Raw genomic sequence first — 20,202 nt, 5'->3', positions numbered from 1 at the left:
GTCAGAAAATTTTGAGGATTTATTATTTGAAGATGGATCTTAGTCATTGGATGTTTTAGAAGCTATGAACTATTCTTACGCAAAAGGTCACGCATCAGGAATTATTTTTAGAGTGTATCCTAGTTGTATCTTAATATAATTGGCAAATCGGCCAAAATTGGGGTTCAATAACTTTGGTCAATCAAATGTTACGAAATAAACAGGAATAATTAATAATTGATAGCAAAAATAATCAAAATTCGTAAGAAATTGCAATTTATTTGGCACAGTCAACAGGTGACAAATTTGTCCAAAAGCGATAAGGCTTCCACTGCAATTTCTTTACTGGTTCAAACTCCTTTTCTCGTGCTATCTTCGCATGAGGTGATTTGTCACCTTACATATATAAACACGAAAATATTTTATCCAAAATCATTAGTAAATTTTAAGAAGCTTGAAAAGCAACAAATCAAACGTAAACATTCATATATTAAAAATGCGTTTTACGATTTTTCTAGTCGCAATTTTTGCTGTTTTCGCATTAACATATTCAGCTCCCGTTGGTAGGTTTACCACTTTTTGATTAAGAATTAAGTAATGATTCATATATTTGATTTAGATAAAGAAGAATTAGTCATCAATAATGCAGCTGTTGAAACTGTAGAAGCAATTGATCAGCATAAAGCCAGATGCGGGTCAACTAGGTGTGCTATGGATTGTTGGCTAAAAAATTGGCGTACAGGACATTGTGATGGAGATACTTGTCGCTGTCATAATTGATAAATTGGCAATTGATAGTTGATAATTAACTTTAATATGAAAACTTGATATAGAATCAATAAATAAATTTGTTAAAAATATTGAAAAATTTGATTTTGTTGCAACATTTTTTTTAATTTATTAAGAATATTTATGATAAGAAATATATAAAATTTAACAATAGTTCAGCTTATAAACAATGAAATAATTTGTCAAAATAAAAATATTCAATTGCACTCGCAATTTCCAAATGCAGTACATCTACCAGAAACCATGTTGATACCTTTACAGTATGTATTGCAATGACTTGGAATGCATGCACGTTTTTGTCCATTTATTCCGATTTCAGCCATCTCAACAACTTCAATTTGTTCATTATCTGTGAATTTAAATATATTTAATTATTAAAATCTCAAAAAATTTGAGCAGCACTATAGAGTCTATTGGGAATCACTAATTCGTCGTATTTACAGTAAGACCATAAAGGTGTCTTGACGACTCCATTTCGTGCCTCTCAAATAATTTTGTTAAAGTTTGAACTTACCAATTGGATTAGCAAACGTTAAAGCGATAAATGCAAAGAATGCAACAATGATGAATGTGAAACGCATTTTGAACTTTTTATTGAAATTATAAGGTATTTTCAAATAATTGTAAGATTTTTGAAATTTGAAGTATTTTTCTCAGGTTTGTTTGGTTTGAAGCTTTTTGAATTGTTACTGTGGAATCTTACTGAAAATTATGAGCTTTTATACAATTTTTTGCAGACATTCGGATTGTTAAAATTTCACAACATTTAATTATTGAACAACTTTAACTTAAGTTCAACTTGAAATGTTTCTGATAAAGAAAATGTGTTAAAATATTGCAAAATTATTGTTTAATGAAAGTCACGTTCTGCAATACTAAGAATAAGATTGACCTAATTTGATTAACATTTCGTAGAATTGCCAAATTTAATGTTCTTAATTGAATGAAATAAATCAAAATTTGGGCCAAATGAATTCATTATTAAGGTATTGCACAAGTCTTGCAATGGTTCTGATAACAATAGAATTTTTTGTATATAAATCAAAAATTTTGCACCAAAAACCAACAGAAAACTTTTAACAGCAAACAAATCAAAACAAAACAGTCAAAATTCTTAAAGAATTCAAACTTCTAAATTAATTCCAAAACATTAAAACAAAAAAAAATCAAAATGCGTTTCACATTCTTCATTGTTGCACTTTTCGCAGTCATCACATTGACACTTGCAACTCCAATTGGTAAGCATGAAAATCTTTCAAATCTATTATCAAAAATGCAATCTTTATTTCACAGATAATGAACAAATTGAAATTGAAGCTCCAGAAATTGAAATAAATAATCAAAAAAATACTTGTGTCCCGAGAAATTGTGATACATATTGCAAGAAGACTGGACAAGCTTCAGGATCATGTAATCTTTTTGGCAATTGTTCTTGTCATAATTAGATGATATTGATTTTTTTATACTTAATATATTATTGCTAAATTAAATTAAATAATTAATAAATAAAACAGTTGCAACAAAAAAAATTTGGATCAGTTTTTAATGAATTTTCTTAGTTTCAGTTCTTTTACTTTTTTTGTCATAAAATTTGTAATAAACGACAAATTAACACAGATTTATCAAAAAATTTTAATGAACGGTCAAACTAAAGAAAAGAATTTTTTAGGTTTCTCATTAGCTTCTTAAGCTAGATTCAAGAACTCGATTTCGAAGCGATACGGATCATCTTTGAACTTTAGTAAAACATTGAATGTTGAAACTTTTAGGTCCCTTTTATTAATGTTTCCCTCATAATTTAAACTTGTAGCTCTAGATCCTATTTTTCATGAAATTTTTTTGTTGCTGACTCGTTTTTAATCCAACATTACTCAAAAACTGTGAGTCGAAGTGGCTCGGTGGCGGAATGGTTTAGTACTTCGGTACATAATTATTGCAACACCGATCCAGCGATCATGGGTTCGAGACTCGGCATGGGAAATTTTTCACGTGTCTTTTTTCGAATCATATGTAGTGGAAACGCGGCTCACAACCTTCCTTTGAAAGCTACAGGCAGTAATTTCATCAAAGAAGTGGTTTTGACTGCACTATGAACTGTAGGTCTATTGAGTACACCCTCACTCGTTAAGTTTATTCGTAAATTGATATCAAATTAGGTTAAAATTCCTCTGATAATTAAATATGACAAAAGTTAAAATTCACTTAATTGCAAAATCAATTGCAAACATTGCGAAAAGATAAGGAATAAAAATTGTGTATATAAAATCACAGGTTTTCATTCAGAGGCATCAAAACAATTTAAGAACGTTTAAAGCAAACAAATCAGTCAAAACTCTTGGAATTCAAACTTTCAAATTAAATTCAAAAATTTAAAATTAAAAAAAGTTAAAAATGCATTTCAAATTTATCATCGTTGCACTTTTTTCAATACTTGGGTTGGCATCCGCAACTCTTAAAATCCAAGAAGAACTTGATGTCAAAACAGCAAGTTGCCTAAATTCAGATTGTCATAGATATTGCCAGATCTTTGGACATTTATATGGACACTGTGATCGTGATAACTGTCGTTGCTATGACAAGAAAGTAGCTGATGAGGTTGAACTTAATACCCAAGAAGAACTTGAAGTAGCACCAGCAGCCTGCGCAACAACAGATTGTGATCGTTATTGCAGGAATATGGGATATATCAATGGACGCTGCCAGTTGGGAAGTTGCCGTTGCTATAACAACAAAGGAGCAATAATTTCAGACAAATTTTAATTTTTTAATTAATTTTTATTAATTTTGTATTTTTTTTAATTAACTTTAACACATTAATTTTGGTTCTACTGAATAAAATCCCATTTTTTCTAATAACCTGAAATGTGGACTGAATTTGTATTTTTCAAAAATTAAATTTAGAACAAAATATTTTAATTTCTGTTGCAACAATATTTTTAGCGCATTTTTGTAAACTTGTTTACAAAAGGGAGCTTAATAATGCACTTTGTTCGTTCGTTCGGCTGTTCGGTTGTTCGGCTGTTCGGCTGGAACGCGAGATCTCGAAAACTAGACATCGTAGAGAGCTCTGGTTTGTTTTAATAGCTTCGTTCTATCAAGTTATTGGGTTATCGGTCATTTAGAAGTTTCAAATCAACGCATAAATACTATAATTAACAGTTTTTCATTTTCATATACAACAACAACAAAAACAACAACACGTTTTTTCATTGTTTTACAGTGTTTTTCAATGTTTGTCGATGTTTTCACAGTGTTTACTGAACAATGTTTGAATTTTTTTGACCGTTATGAGGTTTGAATTATGAAAAATTCGTTAAATAAAGTTCTTAAATTTGTGGAAGTTTTATATGGATCTTGTTTTTAAGATCTGGAAGTGACCTGGATCTTACTGGATCTTGGTTTTTAGGTCTAGAAGTGACCTGGATCTTACTGGATCTTGGTTTTTAGGTCTGGAAGTGACCTGGATCTTACTGGATCTTGGTTTTTAGTTCTGGAAGCGACCTGGATCTTACTGGATCTTGTGTTTTAGGTCTGAAAGTGAATTGGATCTTACTGGATCTTGTGTTTTAGTTCTGCAAGTGACCTGGATCTTATTGGATCTTGTGTTTTAGGTCTGGAAGTGAACTGGATCCTACTGGATCTCATTTCGTGGGCTAGGAAGTGACTAGAATCCTACTGGATCTTGTTTTTAAGGTCTGGAAGTGACTTATCAATCAATTACTGATCGCTGGGACAAAAATGCGCTTAAGTCCCTCGATCAATAACACGAGGACTTTTGTAATTTTTTATTTATTACTAAAGTCTAATATTAATAAAAGTGTGCATTACAATTCAATTTAACATAAATTTAGGAAGTGATGCAGCTTGTGCAACTCATTGCCTTTTGTTAGGATATAGAGGTGGATGGTGTGATTCAAGAAAAGTCTGCAATTGCCGTAATTAATTTCAAATCTACTTTATTAATGCTAATATCCTTACGTCTTAGTTCTTACGCCAATAAACCTACATTTTATGATTTTATACAATTTTTCACTCAACAAAAATTAGTTTTATAAAAATTGAAAAATTTTATACTTATTAAATGTTAAAAGCGATATTTTATTTCTTAAGCATTATGCATGCTCAAAAAAAGCGCCAAATAAGTCAGTCTAAATTTAAAATATTTTCTAATTAGTAATCATAGAGTTTAATATAAGCTGATTGTCCTGTTGTGTTACACTACTATTACAATTGAATTTTAGAAGAACAACTTCCGAACTCCAAGTCATCATTGGTATCATGATCGATGTCACAATTTGCTTTACTGTCGTGGCAATGACAATTGCCCCATTGACAACGACCATAAATGTGCCCGATTTTCTTGCAATACTTGTCACATTCTGTAGGTGAGCAGGCTGCTGGTTCCACTTCAAGTTCAGCTTGCTTACCAAGTTCGGCTTCATCAGCTAATTTTGTATCATGGCAATGGCAGTTACCCCACTGGCAGCGTCCATAGACATGTCCTATTTTCTTGCAATACTTGTCACATTCCGTTGGTGAACAGGCAGCTGGTTCTACTTCAAGTTCAACTTGCTTGTCAAGTTCAACTTCATCAGCTGACTTTGTATCATGGCAGTGACAATTTCCCCACTGACAGCGTCCATAGACATGCCCAATCTTTTTACAATATTTGTCACATTCTGTTGGTGAGCAGGCAGCTGGTTCCACTTCAAGTTCAGCTTGCTTGTCAAGTTCAACTTCATCAGCTAATTTTGTGTCATGGCAATGGCAGTTACCCCATTGGCAGCGTCCATAGACATGTCCTATTTTCTTGCAATACTTGTCACATTCTGTTGGTGAGCAGGCAGCTGGTTCCACTTCAAGTTCAGCTTGCTTGTCAAGTTCAACTTCATCAGCTGATTTTGTGTCATGGCAATGGCAGTTACCCCACTGACAGCGTCCATAGACATGTCCAATTTTCTTGCAATATTTGTCACATTCTGTTGGTGAGCAGGCAGCTGGTTCCACTTCAAGTTCAGCTTGCTTGTCAAGTTCAACTTCATCGGCTAATTTTGTGTCATGGCAATGGCAGTTACCCCATTGGCAGCGTCCATAGACATGTCCTATTTTCTTGCAATACTTGTCACATTCTGTTGGTGAGCAGGCAGCTGGTTCCACTTCAAGTTCAGCTTGCTTACCAAGTTCGGCTTCATCAGCTAACTTTGTGTCATGGCAATGGCAGTTACCCCATTGGCAGCGTCCATAGACATGTCCAATTTTCTTGCAATACTTGTCACATTCTGTTGGTGAGCAGGCAGCTGGCTCCACTTCAAGTTCAGCTTGCTTGTCAAGTTCAACTTCATCAGCTGACTTTGTGTCATGGCAATGGCAGTTACCCCATTGGCAGCGTCCATAGACATGTCCTATTTTCTTGCAATACTTGTCACATTCTGTTGGTGAGCAGGCTGCTGGTTCCACTTCAAGTTCAGCTTGCTTGTCAAGTTCAACTTCATCAGCTGATTTTGTGTCATGGCAATGGCAGTTACCCCACTGGCAGCGTCCATAGACATGTCCAATTTTCTTGCAATACTTGTCACATTCCGTTGGTGAGCAGGCAGCTGGTTCCACTTCAAGTTCAGCTTGCGTATGAAGTTCAACCTCAACAGTTAATTTCTCATCTAATTCAACTTCATCAGCTGACTTTGTATCATGGCAGTGACAATTTCCCCACTGACAGCGTCCATAGACATGCCCAATCTTTTTACAATATTTATCACATTCAGTAGGAGAACAGCTTCCTTCTTCTACGTCAGCATCGAAATTGGCATCAAGTTTAATCTCGCCAGTCATTTTTTTGTCATGACAATGACAATTGCCCCATTGACAGCGACCATAAACATGTCCTATACTCTTACAATACTTATCGCATTCAGTGGGTGAGCAGCTTGCAGCTTCAACATCAGAATCGTCTTTTTTGATCTCATTTGTTTCTTCATTTTCTGTTTAGGAAGTGAATATTAAGTAATTTTCATTTCTTATTTATAGAAGTTATTAATTTACCAATTGGTGTGGCTATGGTGAATCCAATTAATGCAAAAAGTGCAGCATAAAAGAATATGAAACGCATCTTGATATTTTCATTTGTCAATTTAAGGAATCTTGGAATTATTTCTTAAACTTGTCACTATTGAATTTGTATTTATTTTACTTTATTTGTTTGTTTTAAAGGCTTTCAATTTTTACTGTTGCCTCTTGTTGGAAATCCTAATGCTTTTATATGAAAAGTTAATCCAAAACAATACATTTGAGTTGTTTGTTTGTTTATTGCGTTCGGTGATTATCATTGTTTACTTAAATTTTCTTTACGATAAGCAAAACGTGGTGGTTGATTTAATCTCAATTTTGCTAATGCGTTAAAGGAAGTGTCATTCTTGAGACAGTTACAATTACGATAATTTACCTTTGGTATGGACCCTTCTTTGCCACATCTAATCTAGTTCCTTTACACTTTTCAATATGGTTAAAGAATGTACTGTTGACATGCTGTTGAATCGTACTCTAATCTTAAGCGTGCGTACACGTGTTTCCCCCTCTTAGTTCCACATTAATTGTGGACAACAATGTGGTTTATTTGATAAGGTAAATGTTATGTCAAAACAGAGTCATTAAAAATGATCATCGTCATTTGATAAATATTTCTAAGAAGTCTTAAACTGTTTGTTAGGGATGGAACTTCTTTATACATTCCAAAGACGGATTCCTACCGGCTCCGTACCAGCTGATTTCGAAATATGATAATTCACATATTTTCTAAGCTATTGCACATCCTTAGCAAGCACCGCATAACATATTTCAAATTATTTCACCCCTTCCAATGTCGCGCGATTCCATGACAACGAGCGGTATACCAAACAAAACAATTTTCAAGTTTTGTTCCTTTACTCTCCCAAAAATGTATTCAATATCAAAAATGGATTCATATGATGAAGTTCACGACGTGAAAAATGGAAGAAATATAGCAACACCACCTGATAACTCAGAAGAATTAGATTTAGATGTGAGTAGTGCCATAAAATTTGTTCATAGTGAAGATGAAGAACGGGAAAGTGAAAGGAATTTTATCTCAAATGAGGTAAGAAGGTTCAAATAACTTTAAAGACTGACTTTATATATTTGTCTTATAGCGACCATTGCAAATGGATAATAAGCCAAGACTTGAGAAGGTTGATTCACAACTCAAAAAGCCATTTCGTAAGCTGAACATCGACAGCATTGAGGACACAAACAATTCGACTGATTCAAGCAGCAAGTCAGACGATGATGATGAAGATGGTGATCAATATTTAAAGAGTCATCCAAATGAGTCGGGAGTCATGTCCGACAAGATGATGCCGCCGAAATTCGAATTTAATTTGAAGCAATTTGAAAATTTGGATTCATCATTTCCAGTTGAGTTAAAGGAAATAATGCAGTATATCCCAAAATATACACCACAAAGCATCGACATTGACTACAAACTTCAAGTTTTCATACCTGATTTCATACCAAGTGTTGGTGACACAGATGCATTCTTAAAGATCGTCACCCCAAACTCAATGAAGTCAATCGAAAAAGTTCAAGTCAATGACATCAATAGACTTGGATTGACTGTGCTTGACGAGCCGGGTGAGCAAAGCGAGGAAGCTCTTTTACAGATCAAATTGCGTTCCATATTCGCAAAACCGTTGGCAGCACCATCAGCACTAGCAAAGTCACCTAAAGACATTGACAAATGGATACACGAAATAACCTCACTGCATGCTAATCGCATCCATGATAATTTCATGCAGCAACAGCAGACACAGATAAATATTGATAATTTGATGAGCGAATGGCCAAATGCTGTTGAGAAGAAAATTGAAGCTTGCTATCCGACTTCTAATCTTGACTGTTCGCTAAGTGATTATGTCCAAATTATTTGTAATTTGGTTGACATCCCTATTGATAATGTGGAGAATCATTATGACTATATACGGGCATTGAATGTGTTCTTTAATTTGTTTATTGCTATACGGAATGAAAAGTAAGGTGGGATGGTGTAAGGAGAAGTGATGTTCATAACTGACGCGATCTGGGATATCATTATACCTAAGTGTATTGCCACTTCTAAATGTACTTAATATGTATATCCAATAGGATCTTAGAGGTATTTCTCATATGCCTTGTGGACCTTAAGGTATACTCCAAGGTATGACCAAGAAACCGGCACTTAATCGACACAATTTACTTTATAAACAACAATCTGTTAGAATCTATTTTATACACCTAGTCGAGACACAAACTACATCCTTTAGCAATTTATAGCAGTCTATAAACTGTCTTGACTAAAACTACAAGAAATTTTGAAATTAATAAAATATTTATTTTCTATATCCACTTTTTTGTACACTGAATTTATCTTCATAAGCGTATTGGAACTCCCACTTCTGATTCTGACTACTTTCATCACAATCCTCTACTGTTGGACTAGATGGACGCTTTAGTTCCTGATTTAATTTCATGACTAAACATTTATATGATAATTTATTAAATAATTGCTTTGTATCTAATTTGTATATCCATTCCTGATTGCCTTTCTGGTTGTGGCATGGATAAAAAACTAATTCTTTTGACTCTGTATTGTACTCTAGACAGCGTCCACTTTTCCTTAGTTCTAGATTCTTTGTATATTCGAAAAATTGATTTCCACCCTGATTATGACAGGAATAGCTTTGTGGATATCCTTTAGATTCATTGTCTTGCACACTAAGGTCTATACATTTATTTGGAAATTCGAGATTCTTAATCCATCCTTCAGCAAGATTGTCAGGAATGATCATTTCTGGATAAACATTTTCAAGGTACCATTTAAAGCTCTTACAATTCAAATCCTTTCTAAGCTTCACTCGGTCACTAATGTCACCAAAATTTCCCTTGTCTGCTCCTCTTCTGATGTAATAATACTTTCCATATTCATCAAGCCACACTTCCACTAATCTGACTAAATTGACTTTAATAACATCGACTCCAGGTCGCCATTTGTAAGGTGACTTCTTCCTGAAGACATGTCCAACATGTGAGCATGGAATGATCTCGAGTGTCCCACCACACATCCATGTCTTAAAGCTCAATTCTAGATTTTCACCTCCCCAAATATCAAATCCAGGATCGTACATGCCGAGTTTAAGGAAGAATGCTTTGTCGATTGTGAACAGTCCACCTGCTATTGTCGGCGTTCTTGTTGGATCTGATCGGTTCTTCTTTCTTTTGCGCTCTTTTTCGGGGATTGAGTGCCAGTCGAACTGTAAAGAAATATATACATCCTTAGTGACTGGAACCATATTAAAATCATATTCAACTCACCGTCATTTCCCAATCAAATCCCCCAACCTGAAGTCCAAAATCATCCTGATAACTAAATGCGAATGTATTATCATCAATCACATCAATTACAGGTGAACTAACTGAACTTGGATTATTTGCGATTCTGTCAAGTAACGGCTCAAGCCATCCATCAGCACATTCTACATGAGAATCAAGGAATGTTAATGTTTGGCCTTTAGCTGCTAATGTTCCATGAATTCTGGCTTTTATCAATCCAACACGTTGTTCTGTACGTAGAATTTTCACTTTTGGGTATTGTGACATGTAGACCTCCAATGGTTCTTTGAGATGGTCTAGAAATGTTGAGATTATGATTAGAAACTCAAGAGATTCATTTGAATTAATCTACTTTAAATCCCGAGCCGCACATCGCCTTGATATAGTAAAATCAGCTAATGAGATTAGCACATGCATTTTATCAATGAATTAAGGCTTTGTAAGTAGTAAGTTACACATTTAAATGTCAATAAAGTAAACAAAATAAACTGAGAAACTTTAAAACTAACACAACTAAATTATGCAGTTGTAGGTAGGCACAGCAGGTAATAATTTGTTTCTTATCATTAATTTTACATGAACTTCCACAAATTCACATTAAAGCTACCGAAACTTTATAAAAATAATTGATTGATAACAATAAAGACACTCAACATTTCGGCACTTCCGATATTTTTCACAACATCAACAACACTTACCCATATTTGAAAAGTCATCAACTAACAGAATTTCCTCAATTAAATGATCGGGTGACCGATTAATAACCGAATGTACAGTTCTCAATAGTGTCGACCATGCCTCGTTATGAAATATTATAATAACAGATGTTTTTGGTAAATTTGATGAGTATTTAACGCTCTTGCAGTAGAACGACCTTGGGTCTGGCAATGAACGATTTAGAGCTATTAAATCCGACACAAGTTCATTAAATTCATGACGTCGCCATCCATCGTTGATGATTGTTTGTATGTCATTTGGTATATCAGTTCCAAATTTAATTCCACCGCCGTTTTCACCGGCATTGATTGTTAAGCCAAGTCGAGTATAAATGTCTGGCGAGACTGTAGATATTATTTTTCGTATCTGTTGTGCTTGGGTTTCTATTTTATTGTCAATAAGATTCTCTTGTAGCTCTTTAGACTCAATATTATGAAGGAATTCCTCAACAATTCGATTTGACACGTTCGGCGATTGATTCGTGACTGAAAAGTCATCTTCTGGATTTTTTGAATATTTTTTTAACCGTCCTTGCTTTTCTATAAATGAATCCCAACTCACATACATAAATATGACCGTGAACAGCCATATGGAACCGGCTAATATAAGAATTCTAAATATTCTGAATTTTGACGTCGACATTTTATATCCAGTCAAGTGTCTTAATTCGTCAAAATTCAGTTTACAACTAAAATATAAAAAAGTAATACACTGATAAAAATTTATGTTGTCATTAAAATGTGAAACGACGTGAATATCACGAACACATGTACTACATATATTATTGAAACTTTTTCTTCCATTTTCAATACACATTAAATTATTTTGAAACATTCAATTATTATTAATAATGAACATTTTTAATATACTCGAATGACCATCTCTGACGCGCAATCGATGAATCACATTCGTCTAATTTAAGTACATTATCATTGTCAACCATTAGGCACATATTTGTGGCATTATGAAAGACTTGATTTGATGGTCTCAAAAAGCTCCAATTGCTTCCCTTTAAACTACCATTACAATAAGTACTCGTTACTTTTCCTTTCGTATAATACAGACAAATGTTGTCTCGACGTAACTCATTGTCCTCACTCAATAATAGGAACTGATTTTCACGATTTTTGTGGCAAGTTTCAAGTTTAACAGCTGACGACTCAACTTCAATGCACTTTTTAACGACTTTATTTTTTAGTGTTCCTTGAGCTAGTGCTTTTAATGGATCAACTTGTGCTGGATAGATGTTCTGTAGGTACCATTTGAAGTCATGACACTTAAGCTGCTTTCGGAATAGCTTCCGTTCTGTTACATCAATCAAGTCATCCTCTGTCGCATGAATTCTCATAAGATAGAATTGCGCGTACTCATCCATCCATACCTGGGACCTGAAAATGACAAACTTCTGTTAATTAGCAAAAATTTCATTCCTAAATCTGTTCCTTACATTCTGATCAAGTTCTTTCGTATCACATTGACACCCGGTCGCCATACATAAGGTGATTTTTCTCTAAAGATATGCCCAACATGCGAGCATGGAATGATCTCAAGTGTTCCACCGCACATCCATGTCTTAAAACTCAGCTCTAAATTTTCACCTCCCCAAATGTCAAAATCTGGATCATACATCCCAAGTTTCTCAAAAAACTCTTTATTTATTGAGAACAATCCACCAGCCATTGTCGGTGTCTTTATTGGAAGTGATGGATTTGGTTGTGGCTTCATGTGTAATATCCATTTGAATGTTAATCTCCAATCAAATCCACCAATCGGAGTTACTGTCTCATCTAGCCAATCATATCGGAAATTTTTATCATCAATCATGTCAATTACTGGAACTGCTACATTTGTTGGATCTTTTGCTATTCTATCCATCAGAGGCTCAAGCCATCCGATTGAACATTCTACGTGAGAATCTAGGAAAGTAAGAGTTGGAGCTTTTGCAGCGACTGCTCCGATGATTCTGGCTTTTATTAAGCCTTTCCTTTCGTCACAGCGGATGATTTTGACTTTTGGGATCTTTTTGATGTAGCGGTCGAGGGGCTGCTTGAGGTGGTCTGAAATATGAAGTTGATTATTAAATTAGGAGATTATTGTAGCTGAATAGGGCTATAGGGATTCTTGGAAGGTCCATAACTGATGGCATTTAAATATGATTTCCATTTAAATGTATTTCAGCCATCTACATACTTACCCATGTTGGAAAAATCATCAACAAGTATAATTTCCTCAATCAACTGCTCTGGCGACCGATTCAATATTGAATGAATCGTTCTTAATAATGTTGACCATGCCTCATTATGAAATGTCACAATTACAGATGTTTTTGGTAAACTTGAATAATTTTTGGCATTGCTCTTACAATATTCAGTTCTTTTGTCTTTGAGTGTTCTATTGACTGATATAATGTCGGATAAATATTGATTGAATGAATGATCCTTAAATCCCTTGTCAATAAGCTTTTTGATTTCTATTGGAATGTCTTTTGGCAAGACTACAGCTGAACCAAACTCCCCGACACTCACATTTTCGCCGAATATATTCATTGGAGGCTTTATCGTATAAATTTCATCCTCTAATACTTCCAAAATTCTTAATCCTCTCGTGCTTAATTCCTCCTTTTTTGTACTTAATTCCTCCTTCTTGGCACTTAATTCATCATCATTAATTTTTTGATAATCACTTAATTCCACTGTTCCTTGATTAAATATGAAAAGTATTATGACTAATGAGAATAAGCAGCAATAAGTAAGAGACTTAATGAATTTTCTTCTAAAACAGCGACAATTTATTAAACGATACATGTCGTATCGATGTTTAAATGAGTATTGAACATCAACAGCACAAAACATGCATACTCAAAATTTCATTCCATACACAATAAAAAAATTTACATTCTCATTTTTATCTTTGGCTAATAGAGACATTGTTTACTCAAGTGTTACGCGTACTCATAGTTTCTCCAATTTTTTGCTGTCGAAATTTTCCAATTTCCATTTTTGTGCTTCATTTTTTTTGTCGCATTTCTCGATGCTGAGATTAAAGTCTTTTGTCATTTCAAGACATTTGACGTTGGACTTGAGAATAAGATGTTGAGTTGATGGTTCGTACATGAAGGTCTGTGGGAGGAAGAGATAAATATTTTGAGAATTTTGAGTATTTTTGTTCTATTTGAAGGCATATTCTAGACTGTAATATTGAGACTGGTCAAACTGACCATTGTCCACTAAATGATACAGTACTGGATGTATTATCAACGATGGAACAAGAAACAACAGATATTCTTAACGAATATGATTGTATCCAATATGCTTATAACTCAATCAGCTTGAACATATTCAACCATACTCCTCGATATCAGCACAATAAAATCCCTTCATTCACAAATTTAACATGCTTACCTGCTTATCCAATTTTCGACAATGTTTCGTCATCAAATCATGAGCATCATACGTCACACAATAATTGTCTCTATAAATTTCACCATTATATTCCCAATATTGTGTTCCGCCTTTGCCTGAAAAGTCAATCAGTCACATCATCAATCATGTGCAATCAAAAATTAAGTTTAATTGTTACCATGACATTTGAAGACTGACAAGAATGGTGTTGCCTTATCAGCTTTTCCATCCAAACACATTGTTTTATTGTAGCCTAAATTTTGGATCTGTCCATATGCAATTTGGTCAGACGGAATGCTTCGTTCTGGATATACATTCTTTAAGTACCATGAAAAGTCGTTGCATTTAAGATTTTTCCTTAATTTAACTCGATCACTAATATCACCAAAATCAATGTCATCAGGTCCTGCAGCTGCTTTATAAAACTTAATGTAATCATCCATCCATACATTTGCTACTCTCATGCTGTTCCTTCTGAATATATCAACATTATCTGACCATTCATATGGTGACTTTTTACGAAAGACATGACCTACGTGAGAACATGGAACCATTTGTATGTGACCGCCGCACATCCATGTTTTGAAACTTAACTCGAGATTTTCACCACCCCAAAGCTCTAAGCCCGGATCATACATTCCTACATGCTTGAAAAAGTCTGCAGATATAGCAAATAAGCCACCAGCTAATGTCGGTGAACTAATTGGAGCTTCTGGATGTTTTCTGTCTGTAGATTTCATATAAAACCATCGGAACTGCAAATTCCATCCAAAACCACCGAGAGACACAAAATGAGATCTGTCTCTAGGCTGCAATTCGAATGTCTCGTCATTAATTTGTTCAATAACAGGAACAGCAATTGATGTTTTATTATTTGCAATTCTATCGACCAATGGCTCAAGCCATCCATTCGTACATTCAATATGTGAATCAAGGAACACTAAAATATTTGCTTTAGCATATTTTGCTCCTCTATTACGTGCTCGAATTAGTCCTTCTCGTTTAGCATTGCGAAGTACTCGAATCTTTTCAAATTCCGATTCTTTAACATAATCATCCAATTGTGCTTTCAAATGCGGCATGTCCGAATAATCATCAACTAAAAGTATTTCCTTAATGAGTTTGTTGGGAGTACGATCAATCACTGAATGAATTGTGCGTAACAATGTACTCCATGCCTCATTATAAAACACAATAATAATTGAAACGGGTGGCAGGTCTTTCATATAACTTTTGTGATTGTCATGACAGTAATCTGAACGAAAATCTAATAAACTTCTTTTTACGGATATTAGGTTTGAAATATACTCGTTGAATTGATGCTGCTTCCAACCGTCGTCGACTAATTGTTTAATGTTATCAGGTAAATCTGGTGGAAGAGTGACAGGCCTTCCATATTCACCGAGATCGGTTTTTAAGTCTGGTGGAAGTGGAGGTTCTGCTTCGGGAAGGAATGGTGGCTTTTCTTGTGACTTTATTGGATCTGTTTGGAGATTTTCTTGAACAGTTTGCTCTAATCTTTCGAGTTCTTCCTGTTCAGGTTGTTTGATTGCTGCTGGATCTTCTGTAACATCATTTTTAGTTTCTTGCTCTTCAGCATTATTGTTTGCAGCTTCTGTGTTGTCTATTTCCCCTGAATTTGCGTCTGGTTCTTCTGTTTTTGTATGAGATGTTACAATTTCAAGCCTTGTGCCTTCTTTGGATTCAGCAGAATCCAATTTTTCATACATTTTCATTTCTGTGGGTTTGTCACTTGTCACCTTTCCGGTTCCAAATTTAGCCATAATTTCTTCAACAATCTTGTCAATATCTACCTTATTAATGCTATTTGTAACATTTTTGAGGCTATTTCTAATATTATTTTGATTCCTTCTTCTGCGCTTTTGAATTAGACTCTGGAGCTTATTAACTGATGGTTCTGCTACTTCCGATGTCTTCTTCTGCTCCAAAAATTCCCTCAAAATTTTATCATCCTGACTTTCAGTTGTAGTCGATTGCTTCTTAACTGCTTCCCAAATTGCAGCTTCTCCAGTAATTTCACTACTTGGATTTGGTTCTCGATGCTTTTTCGCTCGAATTCTATCAAAATTTCTGTCCAAACTATGACCAAATGGTGACTCTATATCTTCTTTCTGCTCAAATCCATATTTTAGAAAGAAGTAAAGGAAGCAAATGAAAAATAAAGCAACAAAAAGCTTTTTAAATCGTCTATTGATCATTTTAGGATGAGCATTTATTTAAAACTGAGAATAATTTATATTCAATATGAAGGCACAAACTATATAGAGATGAGAATTTATTTATTCAGCTGAAATGATTATTATCAAATACAAAACAAAAACTATTTAAATGTGTATGGATTATAACTGATACATCTATCCGATTGAATTGATAATGTGTTATCACGTGGTTTTTGCGATGCTGTTTTTTAATGAGTATTGAATTATTTTGTAGTTTACTGTTTATAAATGAGGCTTTTGATGGGATGTGGATGAATGAATATCATTTGTGGTTAATTTGACCGATTATGGATTCGTGACATAAATTATAAAAATAAAGTGATTAATTGTGGTCAATAATGATTGCCCTTATGCATATACATGTTGGTTACATCCAAATATATTCAAAGAAGATTATTAGGGGCAGAAAGTGCACAAAGAAGGTTGTTAGGAACAGAAACTGAAATTGAAATATTTTTAAGCCACGCCACTAAATATTGACAATAACCAGAAGGCACAAGGCGTAGAAATGGTCGAGACTCCGGTCAGGCAAGTCTGACTCTAGTCAGACCAGATTTGATGAAATCCGGCCTAAGATCATAGTCAATTTAGCTTGGACTGAATTTTCGGTCATTTCTGCGTCGTTTGCATTCCGGGATAGTCAGTTTTGCTAGCTGGTACGTCCTATAGCTCATACGACGCATACTTGCATATAGCTCATACGATATAAAGGCATACTTGAAGGACTATCTGACTAAGATTTAAGGGACGATTTCACAGGTATTCTTTAGCTAGATTATATTCCCAAAAGATAGAAAATCTCCCAAAAATTAATAAAAATCTACCAAAAGATAGGAAACCTTACAAAAGGTAGAAAAAACCCAAAAACTTTAACAAAGAAGTTTTAAGCAGAGCTCGAAGACGACTCGGACTTTGTGTAGAAATGTCGAGTAGAGTCAACTAGACTTCATGTAATATTCAAGTCGACTTCGGGTTCTGCTTTAAATTATTGGAATTATCAAGTGTGACGTCAATAAAATAATGAGTAAGCAGTAATTGAACCGTAATTGTTCCGCACAGAGAAATTGGTCCACGAGAAGACAATTGGTGAATCTGAAATCCAAACGAAATCTGAAAAAATTCAATTAAAACAAGCAAATCATCCTGAAAAAAAAAGAGAATTAAAACGCACAGATTTTCATAATTTTTTAATAATCAATATTTGTGCTTTAATTTTTAATTATTCACAATTTTGTTTGTGTGTCAATTATTTCTCATCAATCATACAATTTGAAGAGTTAAATTTTTTTAAAATTTCTTCATCTTCATATACTGATTTTAATAATATTTCAATATTTTTCTTTAAATTTGCCTGTATTGCATAATAATTTTATTAAATAAAATTCAAACTAATTCTTAAAGTACTGAAAAAATATTTTCATTTAATTCGCACATTGACAAAATATAACAAAAAAAAAAAACTTTAATTATTGCTTAATTTCATTTTATCTAGTAAAAATTAATTATTTTAAGTACCACATATGAAAAAAATGTTTAAGATACTTTTCATTTTATTACAATTGCAACAGTCTATTTATAATATAATTAGAAGTAAATTTCGGAAAGGTAGGAAATATATATATAGTAGAATTTATTACCCAAATATGTTTTACGGATATGTAAGGTTTTTTGTTTGATATTTACAATATTCACTTTAAATTTTATTCATTTGATAATATTTTTTAAGGCACGTCAAAGATTTAATAATCTTCATTTTTATCGAATGATATTTAGTTATGTATATCCACTTTTAATTTCTTTTTAAAGAAGATTTAGTAAGGAAAAGTTTTGTTTTTCTTAATATGCTTTAGAATTAATTTATCTAGCATAAAATGAATGCATTTTTGAATGGCTTGATCCTAATAGTAAGTACAAAATTTTTTGGGATTTTTCAAATTTCAAGGCACAAGCACTCATCTGAGAATTGTTCCAAAGTGGACAATAATACGTTATAACTATTCAAGAACAAGTTAATGTCTAGTTGATGACTGACTAGTTCTAACGGTTTTTTGTCCATCTCGGGGTCAGACTTGTACAACCATACAATTGTGACAATTGAACAATCTTACAATTTTGAGATGAGTTTCTGAGCCCTATTTTGCATATTTTAATGACAAAAATTGAAGCAATGCATAAGAAGCAGTTTAAGATTGGTCAACGTGATAGCCTTTTGCATTCAGATTGTCTCATAACGATCTCAAAGCAAAAGACCGAAGTAAAATTGAATTACGAGTGTAAGCTTTGTAAACATGGCTTCGGTTGACTTCTCTAGCCTTTTTGAATGGCTGATGTGATTTTGAGTATGATCTATTAGAGTTTGGGATTTACCAGAACAACCTAGCTTTGCCTTTGACTAAAAAATACCAATTCTGATTCAAGATAGTCAAATATTAGGGCATCAAGATGTCCATCTTTGGCACAGGCATCATCAATGTCTCAAAATAAACTAGAGTTCGTCCAAAAATGCAGGCCTGCAGACAAAAATGCAGGCATATTACATTGTAAATTACTCGATGCACTTCTTGACCTAAATAGTATTTCAAGAGCTCACGAGATCAAGATCCTGCTGTTAATCATTTTCACACTGTATGCATACTGCTTCAAACTCAATTCATAACAACTAGAGCAAATCTCTGATATTTTAGATAATCTACTTCAATTTTTGTCACCATCATGATTATATGAGTTAATGAGAAGTAAAATCACATTCATATTGAATTCAATACATTAGTCGTAAATGTGCTTGATTAAATTCAGCAAAAAACAGTTCTACGCATTTAATAGACTTTAATACACGTGCTACGAAATTACTCAACCGTGGGTCAATCGATTACTAACCCTACGGCAGTCATATGATAATTCGTTTTATTATATATTCGCTCCCAGGGCGGAATCATTTATTCTATAAACAGAAATCCTTCTTGGAAATTCGACGAGCTGTATTATGTTAATGTATCTGGATTATGTCTCATGACAGGAAGTTGTTTCAATTTAGTTATTTATTACTTTCTTTCCGAAAAAAGTCTATTTTTTGACTACATCCTCTCTAAGGGACTTTCGAAAAGTACTTCATCCATCATCATTTGCAATTCTCAACACACACTCACTCATTGCCTGTTATTTAATCCAAAAAAGGTAATTGACCTATATTAAGTAATCAACTTCTCAAAATATTCATACAATCATGGATATGCATATGTTAAAAGTCATATTTATGTGAATAAATAAATTTATGTGAATCAGTATGATAGCCATCATGATTTTATATTTATTTAAAACGAAAAATGCTTTGACTATATTCATAGTATTTAAATTCTTAGTGGCACAAATGAAGAGAAAGCTTCGTATAAAAAAAGATAATACAAAATAAAGACAAAAACTATCACTTATGTGCAGTGTTGTTATCTGGATAGATGGCTAAGGGTAGATATAGTCTTGATGGTAGAACTTAGCTAGCTATCTGCAGGATAACAGAAGAAGGGTGATTACGAAGGCCTAATTGGGAGCTAACAGGTCTTCCAGGGTGACTAGAGCTCACCTAGGAGTATAGATCTCACATGACCAGGACTTGTCTAGGAGCTTGCTTCTCCAGGTCATTCGGACTATATGAGTCCAAAAAAGCATAAACAATCAAGTTTAACCTAGATCAACCTAGACAC

At 33.7% G+C, this 20,202-nt stretch overlaps 5 protein-coding genes and 1 long non-coding RNA gene across 6 annotated transcripts; 1 reads left to right on the top strand and 5 right to left on the bottom strand.

Moving 5' to 3' along the window:
- Nucleotides 1–847: 847 nt before the first annotated feature.
- Nucleotides 848–1,442, bottom strand: LOC139086590 (uncharacterized). Its single transcript, XR_011544035.1, has 2 exons — nt 1,283–1,442; nt 848–1,117 (listed from the first exon to the last, which is right to left on the bottom strand). It is a non-coding gene; the product is annotated as an uncharacterized lncRNA (long non-coding RNA).
- A 3,550-nt stretch (nt 1,443–4,992) lies between these two features.
- LOC139086464 (integrin beta-like protein 1) lies at nt 4,993–6,874 on the bottom strand. The gene is made up of 2 exons (XM_070634924.1): nt 6,808–6,874; nt 4,993–6,746 (listed from the first exon to the last, which is right to left on the bottom strand). The coding sequence occupies exons 1-2, from the start codon at nt 6,872–6,874 to the stop codon at nt 4,993–4,995; spliced, it is 1,821 nt and encodes a 606-aa protein (XP_070491025.1).
- An 843-nt stretch (nt 6,875–7,717) lies between these two features.
- On the top strand, nt 7,718–9,011 carry IFT46 (intraflagellar transport 46). The gene is made up of 2 exons (XM_070634923.1): nt 7,718–7,879; nt 7,932–9,011. The coding sequence occupies exons 1-2, from the start codon at nt 7,718–7,720 to the stop codon at nt 8,811–8,813; spliced, it is 1,044 nt and encodes a 347-aa protein (XP_070491024.1). The 3' UTR covers nt 8,814–9,011.
- A 115-nt stretch (nt 9,012–9,126) lies between these two features.
- On the bottom strand, nt 9,127–11,561 carry LOC139086044 (putative polypeptide N-acetylgalactosaminyltransferase 9). The gene is made up of 3 exons (XM_070634327.1): nt 10,845–11,561; nt 10,129–10,442; nt 9,127–10,067 (listed from the first exon to the last, which is right to left on the bottom strand). The coding sequence occupies exons 1-3, from the start codon at nt 11,503–11,505 to the stop codon at nt 9,147–9,149; spliced, it is 1,896 nt and encodes a 631-aa protein (XP_070490428.1). The 5' UTR covers nt 11,506–11,561; the 3' UTR covers nt 9,127–9,146.
- A 41-nt stretch (nt 11,562–11,602) lies between these two features.
- Nucleotides 11,603–13,715, bottom strand: LOC139086045 (putative polypeptide N-acetylgalactosaminyltransferase 9). Its single transcript, XM_070634328.1, has 3 exons — nt 13,058–13,715; nt 12,311–12,920; nt 11,603–12,251 (listed from the first exon to the last, which is right to left on the bottom strand). The coding sequence occupies exons 1-3, from the start codon at nt 13,713–13,715 to the stop codon at nt 11,708–11,710; spliced, it is 1,812 nt and encodes a 603-aa protein (XP_070490429.1). The 3' UTR covers nt 11,603–11,707.
- LOC139086043 (putative polypeptide N-acetylgalactosaminyltransferase 9) lies at nt 13,629–16,517 on the bottom strand. Its single transcript, XM_070634326.1, has 3 exons — nt 14,443–16,517; nt 14,265–14,380; nt 13,629–13,982 (listed from the first exon to the last, which is right to left on the bottom strand). Exons 1-3 carry the CDS (start codon nt 16,481–16,483, stop codon nt 13,815–13,817), a joined length of 2,325 nt encoding a protein of 774 aa, XP_070490427.1. The 5' UTR covers nt 16,484–16,517; the 3' UTR covers nt 13,629–13,814.
- Nucleotides 16,518–20,202: the final 3,685 nt, after the last annotated feature.

This window comes from Chironomus tepperi, unplaced genomic scaffold (genome assembly GCF_022539635.2).
Source record: "Chironomus tepperi strain 1889 unplaced genomic scaffold, CSIRO-AGI_Ctep_v1 contig_85, whole genome shotgun sequence".
In the NCBI taxonomy this organism is placed as follows: Eukaryota; Metazoa; Arthropoda; class Insecta; order Diptera; family Chironomidae; genus Chironomus; species Chironomus tepperi.
Note: the sequence above shows the minus strand (reverse complement) of the source record. Positions and strands in the feature narration are given on the sequence as shown.

Coding starts and splice junctions, on each gene's coding strand:
- LOC139086464 (XM_070634924.1), bottom strand. CDS start 6,874: ATGCGTTTCATATTCTTTTATGCTGCACTTTTTGCATTAATTGGATTC. Junction 6,747..6,807: donor CACCATAGCCACACCAATTG/GTAAATTAATAA, acceptor CTTCCTAAACAG/AAAATGAAGAAACAAATGAG.
- IFT46 (XM_070634923.1), top strand. CDS start 7,718: ATGGATTCATATGATGAAGTTCACGACGTGAAAAATGGAAGAAATATA. Junction 7,880..7,931: donor GGAATTTTATCTCAAATGAG/GTAAGAAGGTTC, acceptor TTTGTCTTATAG/CGACCATTGCAAATGGATAA.
- LOC139086044 (XM_070634327.1), bottom strand. CDS start 11,505: ATGTCGACGTCAAAATTCAGAATATTTAGAATTCTTATATTAGCCGGT. Junction 10,443..10,844: donor TGATGACTTTTCAAATATGG/GTAAGTGTTGTT, acceptor CAACATTTCTAG/ACCATCTCAAAGAACCATTG. Junction 10,068..10,128: donor GATTTGATTGGGAAATGACG/GTGAGTTGAATA, acceptor ATTTCTTTACAG/TTCGACTGGCACTCAATCCC.
- LOC139086045 (XM_070634328.1), bottom strand. CDS start 13,715: ATGTTTTGTGCTGTTGATGTTCAATACTCATTTAAACATCGATACGAC. Junction 12,921..13,057: donor TGATGATTTTTCCAACATGG/GTAAGTATGTAG, acceptor TTCATATTTCAG/ACCACCTCAAGCAGCCCCTC. Junction 12,252..12,310: donor CGAAAGAACTTGATCAGAAT/GTAAGGAACAGA, acceptor TGTCATTTTCAG/GTCCCAGGTATGGATGGATG.
- LOC139086043 (XM_070634326.1), bottom strand. CDS start 16,483: ATGATCAATAGACGATTTAAAAAGCTTTTTGTTGCTTTATTTTTCATT. Junction 14,381..14,442: donor GTCAGTCTTCAAATGTCATG/GTAACAATTAAA, acceptor TTGACTTTTCAG/GCAAAGGCGGAACACAATAT. Junction 13,983..14,264: donor GTCGAAAATTGGATAAGCAG/GTAAGCATGTTA, acceptor TTCCTCCCACAG/ACCTTCATGTACGAACCATC.